General features: G+C 35.7%; 1 protein-coding gene across 3 annotated transcripts in view; it reads left to right on the top strand.

Moving 5' to 3' along the window:
• Positions 1-18,300, top strand: part of CCT6B (chaperonin containing TCP1 subunit 6B) — a 32,090-nt gene extending 13,790 nt beyond the window's left edge. Inside the window, exons 8-15 of one of the 3 annotated variants that reach the window (XM_046677477.1) lie at positions 1,395-1,477; positions 2,320-2,416; positions 2,687-2,834; positions 9,910-10,043; positions 11,332-11,434; positions 12,741-12,813; positions 13,333-13,382; positions 18,261-18,300. In XM_046677477.1, the coding sequence (XP_046533433.1) occupies positions 1,395-1,477; positions 2,320-2,416; positions 2,687-2,834; positions 9,910-10,043; positions 11,332-11,434; positions 12,741-12,813; positions 13,333-13,382; positions 18,261-18,268 (696 nt within the window). In that variant the 3' untranslated portion in view covers positions 18,269-18,300. Of the gene's footprint in view, positions 1-1,394; positions 1,478-2,319; positions 2,417-2,686; positions 2,835-9,909; positions 10,044-11,331; positions 11,435-12,740; positions 12,814-13,332; positions 13,535-18,260 lie in introns of those variants that run through there. The other 2 variants (XM_046677476.1, XM_046677478.1) reach the window with 2 other exon arrangements.
• The last annotated feature ends 930 nt before the right edge of the window (positions 18,301-19,230 follow it).

The raw sequence follows: 19,230 nt of genomic DNA, 5'->3' as shown, positions 1-19,230 counted from the left end.
GAGGTTTGCTGGTTTGGATCCCTGGTGTGGACATGGCAGTGCTTGGCATGTCATGCTGTGGTAGGCGTCCCACATATAAAGTAGAGGAAGATGGGCACGATGTTAGCTCAGGGCCAGGCTTCCTCAGCAAAAAGAGGAGGACTGGTGGTAGTTAGCTCAGGGCTAATCTTCCTCAAAAAAAAAAAAAAGGCAGTTTCATTTAGGAATGTTTGATGAAGTGGTAAAACATTAATTTTATTAAATTTGATCCTTACATATGCATCATTTTATAATTCCATGTGACAAAATGTGAAGTATGTGCAAAACATTTCTAGCACATGTCAAAAAATAAGGTTGTCTTGAAGGAGAGCTCTTGTATAATTGAGTTGCAAGCTAAACTAGCCACTTTTTTCATGGAATGCCATTTTTACTTGAAAGAATGACTATCAGCCAAGCTGTGGTTCTTTAGACGAGAGTATTTGTAGGTTTTTCTCAAAAATGAATGAAGTGATTTTGTCAATTCAAGGAAAACAATGGACAGTGTTTGTTGCCAGTGATAACATTTGAGCTTTCAAACAAAAATTAGGATTTTTGAAACTTGTATCTGCCACTGTGAGCTTGACAGCTTTCCAGTACATAAATGACTTTTCTGATAGTATTAGTAAATGTGATATTTTTGCTATTGTATAACCATGAAATGTGTCAAAATTTGGAAGCTCTAACTTAGTGAAGCAATATTTTCTAAATAACCGAAAAATACCTGATTTAACAAAACCATGCATGGATAAATAATCCATTCAAAGTGCAAGATAGACAAAGGGGTTGTAATGTGAGGGAGTATGACAAGGTCATTGATATGGTTCCATATTCCACATTGAAACTAACCTTTAAGAGACTATCACTTGTTGAGTTTTGATATAGTGTCAAAGAAGAATATCCACATTTGTCTGATAAGGCTATTAAAATAGTCTTCCCTTTTCCAATACATATCTGTGTGAGGCCAGTTTTCTTCATATACTTTAATCAGAACAGCATATCACCTGACATTGAATGCAGAAGCAGATGTGAGAATCCAGCTGTTTTCTTTTAAGACAGACATTAAAAAGATTTGCAAAAAAGTAAAAACAGTGCCACTGCTCTCACTATACGTATTTTTTTCTTTAGGAAAGTATGGTAAGTTTTCATTAAAACTCTTATGTTAACATGAAATGAGTTTATTATTATTTTAAATGGGTTAATCAATATTTTTAAATTTCCCAATTTTAATTTATAATATAAATATTATAGATGCCACTCACATAAACAAAAGCTCTTTGGGCTCTTAATAATTTTTAAGAGTGTGAAGCTGAGACAAAAAAGTTTGAGAACTACTGGCTTAAAATACGCTTGTAAATTTTGTGCTAATTTGATTACAGGGAATTGATCCATTTTCTTTAGATGCTCTTGCAAGACATGGCATAGTGGCTCTTCGCAGAGCAAAAAGAAGAAATATGGAAAGGTAAGCTTGCAGATAGTTATGTATCCTAAGTTTTTTAACAGATTAAATTGAAATGATCCCATGTGTATTCCTTTTATCCTATACGTACATGTTGTTGAGCAAAATAGTGTACAAATTCCAAATTTTGTTCTTAATTTCAGTAAGTGATGGAACTGTCAAAAATCAAGATTGTGGGGCTGGCCCCGTGGCCGCGCGGTTAAGTTCGCACGTTCGGCAGCCCAGGGTTTTGCCGGTTCGCATCCTGGGAGGGGACATGGCACTGCTCGTCAGGCCATACTGAGGCGGCATCCCACATGCCACAACTAGAAGGACCCACAAGTAAAAATATACAGCTATGTACCAGGGGGCTTTGGGGAGAAAAAGGAAAAATGAAATCTTTAAAAAAAAAAATCAAGATTGTTAACCTATCTCAGAACTTTGTTGAAGTACAAGGAAGGTTTTTATTTTCTTAAAACATGTTTTAAAAACAATACAGTACAATGATAATGCAGTCTTCTGTGTTATATATCTTCTCACCTTTAAGAAATTAGTTTGAGGCCGGCCCCGTGGCCGAATGGTTAAGTTCTCGAGCTCTGCTTCACTGGCCCAGGGTTTCGCCAGTTCGGATCCTGGGCACAGACATGGCACCGCTCATTAGGCCATGTTGAGGCGGCATCCCACATGCCACAACTAGGACCCACAACTAAAAATACACAACTATGTACTGGGGGGATTTGGGGAAAAAAAGCAGGAAAAAAAAAAAGATTGGCAACAGTTGTTAGCTCAGGTGCCAATCTTTAAAAAAGAACTTAGTGTTTATGTTTTCCATAACCAAAACTATGGTGGCATTTATGTAATTTCAGACTCTCTCTGGCTTGTGGTGGAATGGCTGTGAATTCTCTTGAAGACCTCAATGTGGATTGCCTGGGACATGCTGGTCTTGTTTATGAGTATATGCTAGTGAGTATTTCTGTGGGCAGTGGTCCTAAAGTGAACAGTAAACTTTTTTTTTGATTCAGGTTTTACATTTTAAGGTCTGAATAATCCACAGGACAGATTTTATGGTTTATTTGTTAAGAGTTCAAATATAACTTAACTGCTTTTAACACATTTTTAGTTATGCTAGATAAGGAAAATTCACATGAAGATTGCATTCTAACATTATAAATATGGTCTCAATTTCATAATGACATTATATGTTAAATTATATATTCTTGTATTATCCTTTAGGGTGAAGAAAAGTTTACTTTTATTGAGGACTGTGTTAACCCTCGCTCAGTCACCTTGTTGGTTAAAGGACCAAATAAGCATACTCTCACTCAAATCAAGGATGCTGTAAGGGATGGACTTCGTGCTGTCAAAAATGCCATTGAAGATGGTAAGCTCTTTTTTGTGATGGATATGAACCTCATGTTTTTTTAAAGTAATAATAAATCTATCATGATATATATAGTATTTTAAAAGATATGAATGATTACTATTCTCTCATTTCACTTTGGACAATTTGTAGTTTAGATTGTGAAGATTTTTTCCTTTGAAATAGTCTGCTCTTTTAATTAACTTCTGTTTATGAAATGAAAAAAATGCTTAATGCTGTAGTATCATTTTTAATTTTTAGAAATTTATTTTTAAAACAATGAAAAAACTTTTACAGCTTAGAACTCATTCCATTACCTCAGGTGCAATGTAATTTTAAGAAAGATTAAGAAAGAATATTAACATTTATTATTTATTGATGCTTTATTACCAACTTCCTTCTAAAAGGAGTTAGGGTAGATAATTCAATAAAAACACACATGTTTAAAATAGAATAATCAGCATATGAAAAGATGCTCAACATCATTAGTCATTAGGGAAGTGAAATCAAAACCACAAAGAGATACCATCTCATAATCATTAGAGATACCATTTCATAACCATTAGACAAAAATAAGTGTTAGCAAAGATGTGGAGAAATTGGAACCCTCATATGTTGCTCATGGGAACTGTTGGAAAACATTTAGGCAATTCCTCAAAAAGTTAAACCTAGAGTTACTATATGACCCAGCAAATCAACTCTTAGGTATTACACAAGAGAGTTGAAAACATGTCCACACAAAAAACTTGTACACAAATGTTCATAGCAGCATTATTCATAGTAGCCAAACAGTGAAAACAATCCAAATATCCATTAGCTGATGAATGGGTAAACAAAATGTGGTATATCCATGCAATGGAGTATTACTTGACCATAAAAAAGAGTGAATACTGATATGTGCTACAACATGGATGACATTGGAAACATGCTATTTAAAAGAGTCTAGACACAAATGGCTATGTATTATATGATTCCATTTGTGTGAAATATCCAGGAGAGGCAAAGCCATGCAGACAAAAAGTAGATTAGTGGATGCCAGAGGTTGGGGCAGGGGAAATAGAGGATAATTGCTGATGGGTGCAGGGTTTTTTTTGAAAATGTTCTGGAATTAGATAGTGGTGATGGTTGCACAACCTTGTGAATATACTAAAAACTACTGAAAAGCACACTTTAAAAGGCTGAATTTTATGGTATGTGAATTATATGTCAAAAAATAGAGTAATGAACTTTATAAACAATAGATCAGATTTGTCTGATAAGCAAGAACATAGATGTGAAGTAATGGTAAAATGAAAGCTGAAATGGAAAATTGGAACCAAGGGAAAAAGAATGTAATATATAGCAAATACAATAATCACTATAAATATTTAAACTGCTAGAATATAAAGAGATACAATCAGTTATATAGGTTTCATTAAGAAAAAGGAGAAAACAATCAATTCCTAAGTTGTAAAAATATGGGGCTTTATATAAGGGTCACTTCCTCTTTTTGTGGTCACTTTTGATAAAAGCTGGGAGCACTTTTTCAAGAAGATAAACATATGTGATTCAGGCATGAAGCCTTTGGTAGTTCAACCTGATTCTTAGAATTTAGAATAATAGAAAAGTGAATGGACTACTATTTTTTTAATCACTTCAACTACTTGCTTTTTTAAAAAAATAATTTTACTGAGTTATAATTGACATATAATGAACTACACATATTTACAGTACACCCATGAAACTGTCCCCTCAATCAAGATAATCAACATATCAGTCACCCAGGAGTTACCTCGTTGCCCCTTGGTAAGCCTTCCCTCCTGCCTCTCCCTCGGTTCCCCCCATCCTCAGGCAACCATCAGTCTGTTTTCTGTGGCTATAGATTAGTTTGCATTTTCTAGAATTTTATATGAATGGAATAATACAATATGTATTCTTTTTTTGTTTGGCTTCTTTTACTCAGATAATTATTTTTAAGTTAATTGATGTTTATTTATCAGTAGTTTATTCCATTTTATTGCTAAATAGTATTCTATTGTGTGAATATACTACAATTTATTTATCCATTCACCTGTTGATGGGCATTTGGTTATTTACAGTTCTTGGCTGTTACAAACAAAGCTGCTTATGAACATTTATGTAGAAGTCTTTGCATGGACATATGCTTTCATTTCTCTTGGGTAAATACCTAGGAATGTGGTGGCTATGGAAGGTATATGTTTAACTTTTTAGAAACTGTCTGTTTTTCCAAGTCCATTTTACATCCTTACCAGCAGTATATGAGCATTCCGGTTGTTCTGCATCTTCCCCGATACTCGATGTGGTTGGTTGGTTTTTTTTTTTCAGGAAGATTAGCCCTGAGCTAACATCTGCTGCCAATTCTCTGTTGCTTTTTTTTTTTTTTTTTTTTTTGCTGAGGAAGACTGGCCCTGAGCTAACGTCCATGCCCATCTTCCTCTACTTTATATGTGGGATGCCTACCACAGCATGGCTTGCCAAGTGGTGCCATGTCCACACCCGGGATCCGAACTGGTGAAACGGAATGTGTGAGCAGTGCCATGTCTGTGCCCAGGATCGGAACCGGCGAAACCCTGGGCCACTGAAGTGGAGCACACGAACTTAACCACTCGGCCACAGGGCCAGCCCCCATAGTTGGTTGTTTTAATTTTAGCCATTCTAAAATTTAAAAAACCAAACTATGGTTTTAATTTGCATTTTCCTAATGATCATTGATGTTGAGCATCTTTTCATGTGCTCATTTGCTATCCACACATCTTTTGTGAAGTTTCTGTTCAAATTTTTTACCCTTTTAAAAAATTAGGGGGCCAGCCCGGTGGTGTAGTGGTTAAGTTCACATGCTTTGCTTTGGTCGCCTGGGGTTCACCAGTTTGGATCCCAAGCGTGGACCTAGGACCACTCATCAAGCCATGCTGTGGCAGCATCCACATACAAAATGAAAGAAGATTGGCACAGATGTTAGCTCAGTGACAGTCTTCCTTAAGTGAAAAAGAAGATGATTGGCAGTGGATGGCAGCTCAGGGCTAGACTTCCTCACCAAAAAAAATAAGATAAAATAAAAAATTTTTAAAAAGGGGCCGGCTCCTGGGGTTCAAGCGTTCAGATCCCAGGTGTGGACCTACTCCACTCATCAGCCATGCTGTGGAGGCATCCCACATACAAAGTAGAGGAAGGTTGGCACAGATGTTAGCTCAGGGAGAATCTTCCTCACAAACAAAAACATGGGATTGTTTGTTTTCTTATTGTTAAGTTTGAGAGTTCTTTGTATATTCTAGAGACAAATACTTTTTCGTATATATGGTCTGCAAATATTTTCTCCTTCTCTGTGGCTTGTTCTGTTATTCTCTTAACAGTATCTTTCAAAGAGAAATTCTTAATTTTGATGAAGTCTGATTTATCAATTTTTTCTTTCATGGATTATGCTTTTGGTGTGGTATTTAAGAAATCTTTACCTAACACAGGGTCACAAAGATTTTCTTCTGTGTTTTCTTTTAGAAGTATCATAGTCTAAAATGTTTTACATTTAGGTCTATGGTTCATTTTAAGTTAATTTTTATATATATGGTGCAAACTGTGGATCTCAGTCCATTTTTTTTGCACGTAGATATCAAATTGTTCCAGCTCCATTTGTTGAAAAGACTATCATTTCACCACTGAGTTGCCTTTGCATCTTTGTTGAAAATTAGTTGTCCATATTTGTGTGGTTCTATTTCTGGGTTCTTTATTCTGTTTTATTGATCTCTTTGTCTATCTCAATGTTAATATCATACTATCTTGATTACTGTAAATTTTTAACAAGTCTTTAAATCACTTTTGTTCTTTGTCAAGTTATTTCAGTTATTTTAAATCCTTTGCATTTCTGTATGAATTTTAGAATCAGCTGTCAAAATTTCTACCAAAAAGTGCTGGGATTTTGATTAGAATTTCAATGAATATATAGATAAGTTTGGGAATAATTGATATCATAACAATATTGAGTCAAAGTGTATCTCTTTTTATTTGGGCCTTCTTGAGTCTATCTCAGCAATTTTTGTAGTTTTTAATGTATGAATTTTGCACATCTTTTTTTTTCAGATTTATCCCTATGTATTTCGATCCTATCGTACATGGTATTTTTTAAATTTCAATTTCTGATTGTTAGTTGTTAATGTATAAAAATACAGTTGATTTTTGTATATTGATCTTGAATTCTGCAACTTTGCTAAACTCACTTTATTTATTCTAGTAACTTTCTTATGGATTTCATTGAATTAGCTATATAAATGATCATGTTTTCTGCTAATAAAGATAGTTTTACCTTTTCCTTTCCAATCTGGATATCTTTTGTTTCTTTTTTCCTCTTGTTTCATTGCCTAGAAGCTTCCACACAATATTGAATAGACATGGTGAGACTGGACATCCTTTCCTCATTCCTGATCTTAGGGGGAAAACATTCATTCTTTCTCCAATATGTATATTAGCTATAGGTTTTTCAAAGAAGCTCTCTGTCAGATTGAGGAAATTCTCTTCTATTGCTGAGAGTTATAATCAAGAATAGATGTTGGGTTTTGTCAAATGCTTTTTCTGCATCTATTGAGACGATCATATGGTTTTTCTCTTTTGGTTTCTTAATGTAGTAAATTATATTGATTTTAAAATGTTCATCAACCTTACATTCTTGAGATAAGCCCTACTTAATTATGATGTATTATCTTTTTAAAAGTGGATTACAGTTTTTAAAATTGTGGATACATATACATATATAAAGCTTGTCATTTTAACCGTTAAGTGTACAGTTCAGTGGCAATAAGTATATTCACATTGTTATGTGACCATCACCACCATCCATTCACAGAGCATTTTTCGTCTTGCAGAACTGAAACTCTTTACCCATTAAACAATAACTCTCCATTCCCTCTGCCCCACCCTGTCCCTGAAAACCACCACTGTACTTTCTGTCTCTGAATTTGACTATTCTGTGTACCTCATATGAGTGGAATATAGTATTTGTACTTTTTATTTCACTTAGCATAGTGTCTTCAAGGTTTGTCCGTGTTCTAGCATGAGTCAGAATTTCCTTTCTTTTTAAGGCTGAGTAATATTCCGTTGTTTGTATATACCACATTTTATTTATCCCTTTATCCATTGTTGGCAACTTGGGTTGCTTCACCTTTTGACTATTTGAATAATGTTGCTATGTGTATTATCCTTTTTATATGTTGTTTGGCTCAACTTTCTAAAATTCTGTTAATTTTTGAATCTATATTCATAAGGGGTGTTAGTCTGTATATGTTTTTCTTGTAATGCTTTTATCTTTTTTGCTGTTAGAATAATGCTGGTCTCATAGAATGAGTTGGAAAGTGTTATCTCCTCTCTAGTATTCTGAAAGTGTTGAATTCTTGTGTAGAATTGGTATTAGTTCTTCAAGTGTTGAATTCTTGTGTAGAATTGGTATTATTTCTTCCTTAAATGTTTGGTAGAATTCACCAGTGTAGCCATCTGGGACTGGAGTTTTCTTCATGGGAAGATTTTGAATTACCATCTCTTTAATACATAGAGGGCTATTCAGGTTATCTATTTTTATTGAGTGGGCTTTAGTAGTTTGTGTCTTTCGAGAAATTTGTACACTTCATTTAAGTTAAGATCATCAAACTAGTGCCTATGAACTAAATCTGATTTGCTGCCTGTTTTTGGTAAATCAAGTTTTATTGGAACACAGCTGCACCCATTCATTTATGTATTGTCTGTGGCTATTTTTGTGCTATGGTGGCAGAGTTGAATACTTGCAAAAGAGATAGTATGGCCCACAGAGCCTAAAATATTTATTATCTGGCCCTTTGCAGAAAGTTTGCCAATCCTGATCTAAGTTTTCAAATTTATTGGCTTAAATTTGTTCATAATAATCTTTTATTAGTCTTTTAATATCTGTAGACTCTGCAGTGACATTACCACTTTCATTTCTGACATTGGTAATTTTTATTTCATTGATTTCTACTCTGGTCTTTACTATTTTCTTTCTTTTGCTTACATTAGGTTTCATTTGCTTTTCATTTTCTAATTTCTTAAGGTGGAAGCTGAGGTCATTGGTTTGAGACCTTTCTTCTTTTCTAATATAGGTGTTTAGTGATATAAATTTCTCTTTAGGTACTGCTTTAGTTGTGTCCCACAAATTTTGATATGTTGTGTTTTCACAGGAGAATGGGATCTGGGAGGTTTTCAAAGCTACTGGTGATGTTCTGTTTCTTAAGCTAGGTGGTAGGTACATGGGCACCTTTATTTGTGCATTTATTCTTTATACCTTATACATATATTCTTTTGTGTTCAGTTCGTAACAAGGAACTTTGAAAAAGTGTAAATGGGAGGTGAGGATGTAATCACCTTGTGGGTAGACAACTCTTTTGAGCAGTTATGTTTACAGTGAAGCAGAGCAAGGGGGTAGTAATTTAAAAATGATGTGGGATAAAAGGAGAAATTCTTTTTTGGTGTTTTGTTTTAAAGATGAGTGATTCCAAAGCAAGTTTGCTGATTCAAAGAAATGTCATAACTTTTTAAAACCATACAAGCAGGTATAAAAGTCGTATCCTGATGTGAAAATTGATGTGTTTAACCACAGAGCTTTTGCCTTAGAAAAAGAAGAACACTTAAATTTTTTTCTCAGGTAGCAGTTTGGTTCTGTTCCAGCACGGAAATCAAATACTTCATTGAGTCCCAAGAGTTCCATACCAGAAACTGTGGTCAGATTATCTTGGCGTAAAGTTTTTTCAAATCAGATATTACAATTAGTTATTTGCCACTATAAATTTAAAATAGCTACCTTTTAAATGTTTTCATAAAGGAGTAAGATGAAGGTGGGAGAAATGCCTACTCTTATAAACAATGAAATAAGCTGTTTGTAGCCAGTTGTCTGTTCCATGCTTAATTATTTAATGGTGTATAACCTCAAGGTGTTTCATTAGACATCTGAATAATCACTGAGCTGTGCGTCTTATTTTATTTCTGTATATATTTAAATACATTTTAGATGTAGGCAAGATAATAGAATACGTTGAATAGCTACTTGCTTTTTTCTCTGGTTTTTCTCTATGGCATGTCTTGCCAGTCATTTTCTGTCCTCCAATAGGTTGTGTGGTTCCAGGAGCAGGTGCAGTTGAAGTGGCAATAGCTGCAGCTCTGGTTAGGTACAAGCACAGTGTGAAAGGGAGAGCTCTTCTCGGAGTCCAAGCCTTTGCTGATGCCTTACTCATTATTCCTAAGGTACAACTACCCTAATGGCCAAGGAACACCCGGTTCAACATAAACTGTTTAGTTATAAATTGCCCATATTATCTAACAGTTAGCAGAGTGGAAAGACAGGTATTTATTTACATTTCCCCACACAGTTTATCTAAGATATTTTACAGCTAGAGCAGGAAAACTTTGAGATGACAGCTCAGAATCCTTATAGGCGTTTCATCAAATAGCTAAATTACTCCCTTGCTTCCATCTCTGAGCTCCAAAAGTTGAACTAACTCCAAAAATTTCCTTTAAAAATGGTTCATGATTAATCATAATGAAACAGTTTCAAGCTTGAAATTTAATTAGATTTTAGAGTAGACCTTTATTTCGTTGGTGGTATCCAAAGTGTTAGCACTTTAAATTGTGGGAAGTGAGAACTTCAGGCTATTTACCACCCCCAAGTACTGGCTTGTGTTTGTCATTTTCTGTATAATTCCTAGAAAAGGACTGAAACTAGATTTTTTGCATGTCTCAACAGAAGGACTGAGAACTACCTTTGCCTTAATCTAGTTGTGAACCACTTAAAACACAGAAAAATGACTTCAGATACGCTGTTGCCATGAGTTAAAACATTATTAACGATGCTAGCGAAGTCTCTTTGATAATTGCTTAAAATTATTCGTAATTTGTGGAATCTTATGAATCAGATATCAATTTTTTTCTTTCCCCAAAGCAGCAGAATCAGTAAGTACTGATCCTGTAGTTGACCCAAATTGGTAAACCTGGTATATTCTTTGGTGGTACCTCTTTACTCATCAGCTGGTTTGGGACCATTTGGAAATAAAGCTGGTTTGGAGTGCAGGTATCTCCATCCCTGTTGCCACAGGTCATGACTCTCCTCGTGTTGATGAGGGGCGCAAAGATGCTACAGGGTTCCTTTAGCAGGGTGCCAGGAAAAACTGGAAAACGTGTGGCCAGGGGGACTAGAGGAAACAAGAATATCATTCTATTCCTTCCATTCTTTTTTAAAAAATCTTTTGCAAGGAAGGAAATTAATATGGTGGGATGGTGGTGGGAGAACTCTAATGTCCTCCTCAGAATTTAGTGTGATGTACATAAGGAAAATGTTTAAGTAAATATAAAAACTACTAGATACACAAAATAATTTTATTTAGATTAAGAATGGAATTCTTCAAAAGGAGATGATGATTATGGATATGTTTTCATGAGACTAGAGAGCAGTGCCTTATTTTTTATGTTTGATACTCAAATATATATATATGAAGGTATTCCACACATATATTTATTTTTCTTTTTATTCCCAAAGGTTCTGGCTCAGAATGCTGGTTATGACCTGCAGGAAACACTAGTAAAAGTTCAGGCTGAGCATTCAGAATCAAGACAACTTGTTGGCATAGATTTGAATACCGGTAAGACGGTGAAGAAAAATCTGCTGCTTCATAAAGAAAGAGGTTATACTACAGTGACCCAGAACTTATAGTAAGGGGGTAGAGGTTTAGGTGACTTTAATATTTAAATTTTGGGTGCCTTTAGTTTGCTTTTGAACTTCTTAAGAGAAAACATTCATTTAAGAGACAGTTACTGAGCGCTTGTTATTGGACTCTTGGGACAGACAAAAAGCCCTGCCCTTGTGAGCTTAGGTTGTAGCGGGGCAAGATAGGAAGTAAATAATAGCCTTAATAAGTTCCTTAGCATTTTTAAAAGTAATAGATTATATGGAAAAAATAGCAGTATAAGGATGATTGTGAATGCTAGGACAGGAAGGGGGGTCAATTTAAAGAGGATGGTCAGGGTAGGCCTCATTGAGATATGTCTATTGAAAAAGATCAAAGGAGGTGGGGAAGTTAGCCCTGTGGGGTACTGAGGAAAGAGTGTCACAGGCAGAGGGAACAACTAGTGGAATAGCCAGTGTCTGATGTTTTTGAGGAAGAGGAATGAGATGGGAGAAGTAATAGGTCAGATCATGTAAGGGCCTGTGGGCCAGTCTAAGGACTTTGACTTTGACTGGAGTGAAATAGCAGTTTTGAGCAGAGGTGTGACATGGTCTAATCCTGTTTAAAAGGATCACTCTGTCTACCCTGTGGAGAGGAGTCCACTGAACAGCTGCAGTTTGGAATTTCCACTCACTGCATTGGAGAAGGCTGTGGTAGAGCTGGTTGTGGTCTGGGGAGATCAGCATTGAGTTTTGGCAAAGTTCAGTTTGAAGTCTGTAGACTTTCAAGTAAAATAGACAGTTGGGTATATGAATCTGGAATTCAAGAAGGAGGTCTGGGTTAGAGATAAAAACTTAAGAGTCGTCAGAGTGTATCTGGTTTAAATCCAGAAGACTAGATGAGGTCACCTAGGGAGTGAGTGTAGACGAGAAATCCAGGACTGAGCCTTTGGGTATTCTAACATCAAGAGCTCAGGGAGGAAGAGGAAGAATAAGCAAAATAGGCAGAAAAGGAGCCACTAGTGCAAAAGAAAAAAATCAGACAAGAGCGGTGTTCTGGAAGACAAGTGAAGAAGAGTAGTCAGGAGGGTGTGATCAACTGTGTAAGTGCTGCCGATCCATGAGGCCTGAGAATCGACCATTGGATTTGACAACATGGAGGTCACCGGTGACCTTGACAATAGTAGTGTTGGTGGTATATTAAATATTGTTAAAATATACAGCCAATATTAACAGAATATATCAAGATTGTAGTATTGAAATAGTTTGTTTTTACTCTGCAGGTGAGCCAATGGTAGCAGCAGATGCAGGAGTTTGGGATAATTATTGTGTGAAAAAACAACTTCTTCACTCATGGTGAGTTTGTATTAATAAAAAGAGAAAGACTTAGGGACATAATTGATAACATTGAAATTTTTCTATGATTTTTGCCACCCTACAGTAGAAAAATGGTTAGGTGTGTGAAAAGGCGTGGTATCCAGTTTTTAAGACTAGTTTTTCATTTTATAGTCCCTTTTACATTTTAGTTCTAGCTGTGTAAGTTATAGGAAATGGTAATCTTCCTGTTTGTTTGAAGGGGAAAAGAAAGAAGGAAGTTTACTGAAGTAGTACCACGTGCATAGTGGGAAAAATCAAATGATATGCTAAAACTGAGCTCAGTTTTGCTGGAGTATAAAATCAGGCTTCCACTTTTATCAGCAAAGGAGTTGAAATTATAATACAAGGGGTGGTGTTTGTATTTATAATAGCTGTGTCTCATAAAATCTCACACCAACATCATTGAAGAACAAAGTACCCTTAGTAGCTGAAGATGGCTAGGGGGAAAGGTAAGAGTGGGTTGGCAGGCTTTACTCACCCTGTCATGTTTTTCCTCAGCACAGTGATTGCCACCAACATTCTCTTGGTTGATGAAATTATGCGAGCTGGTATGTCTTCTCTCAAAGGGTGATTGAGTTCAAAATCAACCTTCTAGAAGCTGAGATTTAGCACATCTTACATGCACCTACCATTATATGGTCTGAACCATCCTTAATTTTTACACAATAAATGCGGTTTATATTTGTTGGTCTTAGCAGTCTTAAATATATTTCATCAAGGTGTAAAGAACGCAAGAAATATTTTCACAATAAAGGAATAATAATGGAAATCTTTTTCCCTAAGAGTTATAATGTCCTCCCCTTTATTGTAGGTGTGATAGTATGCTATAATAAGAAATATATTTATGGTCTTCATCCCCAGTTCCTGTCACAAGAGCTTCTAAAATCTTTGTAATTTCCTAAGTAATAGAGGTAATAGGAGCATTTTTTGTTATGATATTTGGTCTTAGTCCCCAGTTCCTGACATAAGAGCTTCTAAGACCCTTGGAATCGCTGGAATTAATGAGTGGCTTTTTTATGCTAATGAGGTGACTTGATGGACCCCTAGATAGCTTCAGGATGGGGGCTGGTTGCCAGAGGAACTAATCGTGTGATTACAGGGTTAGAACTTTCAGCTTCCGCACCTCCCCTCATCTCCAGGCAAGGGAGAGGGGTGGAGAGTGAGTTACTAATCAATCATGCCTACGTGATGAAGCCTCCATAAAAATCTCCAAACCAGGGGTTCAGAGAGCTTCCAGGTTGGTGAACACGTCCATGTGACAAGAAGATGGAGCACTCCAACTCCATGGGGGGGATAGAAGTTCCTGCCCTCAGGACCCTTTTGGACCTTGCCCTACGTACCTCTGCATCTGGCTGTTCATCTCTATTCTTTATAATAAACTGGTAAATGTAAGTAAGTGTTTCCCCGAGTTCGGTGAGCTGTTATAGCAAATTACTGAACATGAAGAGGGGGCATGGGAACCCCTGATTTGTAGCCAAGTTGGACACAAGTCGGGGTAACATGGGGATCCACTACTTGTGATTGGCGTCTGAAGTGGGAGGCGGTCTTGTGGGACTGAGCCCTTAACCTGCGGGATCTGCCATAACTCCAGGTAGTTAGTGTCAGAATGGAATTGTAGGATGCCCAGTTAGTGTCTGGAGCATTGGAGACTTGGTTGGTGTGGGAAAATCCCCACACATTTGGTGTCAGAAGTTGGGTGAGTAGAGGAGACAGTTTCCCTTTAGTATGCTATTGCAGTTTTCATAAAATAGAATCTGTTAGGATTCTTAGACCTTTTGGACAACTTTTAATCAAGAAAATATACAGCACAGGTTTTAGAGCAGCCAAGTCAGTTTCCAAATTATCAAAGGGTATAAATGTAACAGGACAAAATGTTTTAATTTTCTCTCAAAATTCCTTCAGTAACTTCCTACTGTCCCTCCTTCCTCTTATAGACATGACATCACTTTGCGAGTATAGCTTTGGGTTTCATTGATACCTGACAGTTCATTTTGTATACAGTTTATTATATCTTCCCTGGCTCTTTGGTACATATGAGCAGCAACTTACGCTCCTGTGCCAGCTCTGGGAGCTCTGACTGATGGTTAGAACAGGTCTCTTCTGCAAAGGTGGGGATTCTTGGCACCAACACTGGGAAGTAATTGGTTTGCGGTTTGAACGCAGCTCTTCTGTATCAGTATTATAGCAATATCTTTCTTGTTTGAAACACTAAAATTAATCTATTAAACTTTTTATTATTATTAGGCACACTTCTTTCAAGGGATGCAAGTTGATAAGAGATTAAACTATGGCAGATGCATTAATGGAACTTTGGCCTATTAGTGCATATAGGAGAAGATTCGTTTAACCATTTAATGCCTTAGTTGAAAACCTGTAATTTTATAGCCTTTTTCCCCATTCAACATGTTGTCTTTATTAACATCTTTCCGAGTTAATAACCACACTATAATTTTTCAATGACATTTCATTGCATGGCTATTCTGCAATTTATTTAACTAATTCTATTTTCAATTTTTTCCCCGTTATAAACAGACATCTGCTTTTTTAGCCTCTATCCTTATTTTACAGGATAGGCCTTTTAAAACTGGCATATCATGCATATTGCTAGACTTTTTCTATGTAAAATGTTTAAATTATGAACTATTTTAAATATACTGAAAGGACAGAAAAAATATAAACACCTTTGTACCCTCTAACTGGCTTTAACAAATACTAACATTTTGTCATGTTTGCTTCAGATTTTCTTTGAAGAAATAAAAAAGTACAGATGTTGTTAAATTGCCACCCTCCCTTAACCACTTGCCATCATATACTTTTCCCACCCTTTCTGGAAAGACTATCTAGAGGTATATATTTGATATATATCATCCCTATGCATTTTAAAAAACCCTTTTAGTATATATGTCTATGCCTGTAACAATGTGAAATTTATTCTTTTGGGTTTTTAAGATGTGTAAGAAGTATATGCTTTTGCTGGTTTTATTTCCTACTTAACGTATGGTTTTGAGATTTATCCATTCATTCATTTTAGCTGTTTTCGAGCATTCCAGTGGATTTCTGTACTATAACGTATTTATCCATTGATGGACATTTTGGTTGTTTCTAACTTTACGCCATATTAAACACCACAGCAGTGAGTTTCTGCACACGTGTCTCCTTGGGCACGTGTATGAGAGTGTTTCTAGGGATTGTACCTGGAAATGGAATTCCTGGGGTTTAGGGCTCTTCATCTGTATATTTACTTAGTGACTATTACAGTTTACATTCTCCCTTGCAATGTATAATGGTTCCGTGTACCTACAGTTTTGCCAAGTCTCGGTTTTTTTTTTTTTTTTTTGAGGAAGATTAGCCCTGAGCTAACATCTGCAGCCAATCCTCCTCTTTTTGCTGAGGAAGACTGGCCCTGAGCTAACATCCATGCCCATCTTCCTCTACTTTACATGTGGGACGCCTACCACAGCATGGCTTGCTGAGCGGTGCCATGTCCACATCTGGGCTCCAAACCTGCGAACCCCGGGCCGCCAAAGCGGAACGTGTGCACTTAACCGCTGCGCCATCGGGCCGGCCCCTGTCTTGGTATTTTTAAACTTTTAATTTTTGCTAGTCTAAAGGGTATAAAATTATATCTCATCTTAATAACAATTGGTTTGATTACTAGTGAAATTGAACGTATTTTCATAAATCTATTAGCCATTTTTGGTTCTATAAAATTGCCTATTCATATTGTTGCCCATGTTTTTCATTAGATATATTTTTCTGATTGATAAAAGATATCTATCTATATTTCACAGTATTTTCTCCCAGATTGAGGCTTTTTCACTTTGAAAACTATGCAGAAGAATTTGATACATGTATTTTTATACACTGAAATTTATCATTTTTTTCTTTTCTTTCTTTTTTTTTTTGAGGAAGATTGGCCCTGAGCTAGCATCTGTTGCCAGTCTTCCTCTTTTTCTTTTTGTCTCCCCAAAACCCCAACACATAGTTGTATGTCCTAGTTGTAAGTCATTCTAGTTCTGTGCGGGATGCCACCACAGCATGGCTTGATGAGCGATGTGTAGGTCGTGCCCAGGATCTGAACCCTCGAACCCCAGGCCACTGAAGCAGAGCACGCAAACTTAATCACTAGGCCACTGGGCCAGCCCCTTCATTTTTTCTTTTTATTTTGTGTTTTCTGTGCTTCTGCAAGAAATTCTTCCCTACTTCAATGATAAAGATATTTTCCTGTATTTTATGAGTTTTAAAATTTTGTTTATCACCTTTAGGCCTTTAAATCATCTGGAATTTGTTTTTGTGTATGGTATGTGTTGTGGATCTAATGTTTTTTCCCATACTGCTAACCAATTGTTCTCATGCTGATTTGTGATATCACCTCTATCATATACCAAGGTCTATTGCTTGTTGAGTTACATGTTTTGATTAGAATTGCAATTTATAGATTGTTTCAGGTAGAAATGTGTGTGTATATATATATATTCCTCCCACTCATAAATAGTTTATATCACTTCATTTGTGTCTTAGTGCTTTAGTTTTTTTTATTAGTAAATGTTTTGTTTTCAGTAAAGCTTTAAATATTTTCTATAAAAATGCCTTACATCTTTGGTTAGATTTATTCCTATGTATCTTGTTTTGGAAGCTATCATGAATAGGATCGTTTATAAAAATTATATTTTTAATTGTCCATTGCTGTACTGTAGGCCCTTTATGGAGTTTTATGGATTGGCTTTGTCTCCCACAACCTTGCTGAACTCTCTTAGGAGTGTGATAGTTTGTAGATGATTTTGGATTATCTGGATTGATAGTAACGGTTTAGTTCTTTTTTCTTTTCCAGTCCTTGTGCTACCTCTACTATCTTCCTCTTTTATTGCGCTGGCTAAGACCTCTAGTATAAAATTGAATAGAAGCAATGATGGCAGTCACCTTTACTCTGTTCTTGCCTTTAAAGGAGAGGTTTCCAGTATTTGACTGTTTTGTTTTGTTTTGTTTTTGCTGTGAAATTTTGACGGGTAGCTATACATGAGATTGTCTGTTTCTTTCTATTTCTGTTTTGTTAAGAGGTTTTTTAAAAAAGTTATGATTGTTGAATTTTATCAACTGCTTTTCTGCATGCATTGAGATTTTTTTCTCTAATCTGTGAATGTGGTGACCTACTTTAATAGATTTTCTAATTTTAAGCTATTCTTATATTCCTGAGATAATACCTGTTTGATCGTGATATACCATATTTGTTGATTCTGAGGTGCAGATTTTTCACATTTCTGTAATCAGTGTATGTTTTATGGTCAGTGGCATCTTGTAGTTTCTCTTACTTGAACTTGGTCACCTGTAATTCCTTAGTGTTTTAGTCAACAACCATTGAAGGACCATTTGAGGAAGAAACAGGAATCATGATTCTTGCCTGAAAACTGTCTTTTGTTATCTTCTAGTAAGTTAAAGAAGATTTCAGCATCAGAACTTTCAGAATTTTGTCAGTGGCTTAGAAGAAAATACTGGGGAGAATGGTGGAGACTCTTTTATGAAATGTTGCGCTACCGCCTCTTGATGACAAGAACGAACATCAAAGACTCTGAGCTGAAAAGTGATTTAGAAGACTTAGACTCTGAATATGAAGATCTTGCTTTGTTTATTTTGCCTATGTTTTCCTTGTTATGCATACATAAGAATGATAGATGATGAAAGTCTGTGTAAATAAGTCTAAAAAAGCTTCTTCAGTAAGTAAAAAATAAAATGTATGAGTGATAGGAAAGCATTATGTTATGGTTGAAATGACAGCATTTTTCTTTCTTATTTTGTAAAGTAATGGTGTATCTTACAATCAGTGACATTTTCGATTCGATGAAATATCGTATTAACTTTTTATATATTGCTGGACTTGATGCTAATATTTATTTAGGTTTTTGCTTGTATTCATAAGCCAGATTGGACTATAATTTACTTGTTCACTATCCTTGTCTAATTTTGGTATCAATGACATAGCCTCATGAAATGAGTTGGGGAATTACTCCTTTTTCTCTTTTCTTTGGAACAGTTTGAGTCAGTAAGAGGGTTCTCTCTTGACAGCTTGGTCTTGGCCTACTGGTTTTTTAAATGCGAGGGATAGATTTTTGACTACTGATTCAATTTTTCTTCATTGTTTTAGGTCTAGAGTTTTCTGTTTCCTTTGGGTCTGTTTTGATAATTTATATTTTTATAGAAACTCAGTACAATGATGTTTTTTCCCTTAAAGTCTTATCTTATTTTGTATTACTCTAGCAATGCTGGCTCTTTTTGGTGCAGTGGGTAGGTGCAGTGGGGGTTGAAAGAGGATATTTTTCTAGTTTATCTTTTCCCATTCTTTTACTTTCTTTGTTTTTAGGTTTTAAGTATGTCTCTAAAAACAGCTTATAGCTAGATTTT

This window comes from Equus quagga, chromosome 11, assembly GCF_021613505.1.
Source record: "Equus quagga isolate Etosha38 chromosome 11, UCLA_HA_Equagga_1.0, whole genome shotgun sequence".
NCBI classification, from domain to species: domain Eukaryota; kingdom Metazoa; phylum Chordata; class Mammalia; order Perissodactyla; family Equidae; genus Equus; species Equus quagga.
This window is presented reverse-complemented; position numbering and strand designations above follow the sequence as displayed.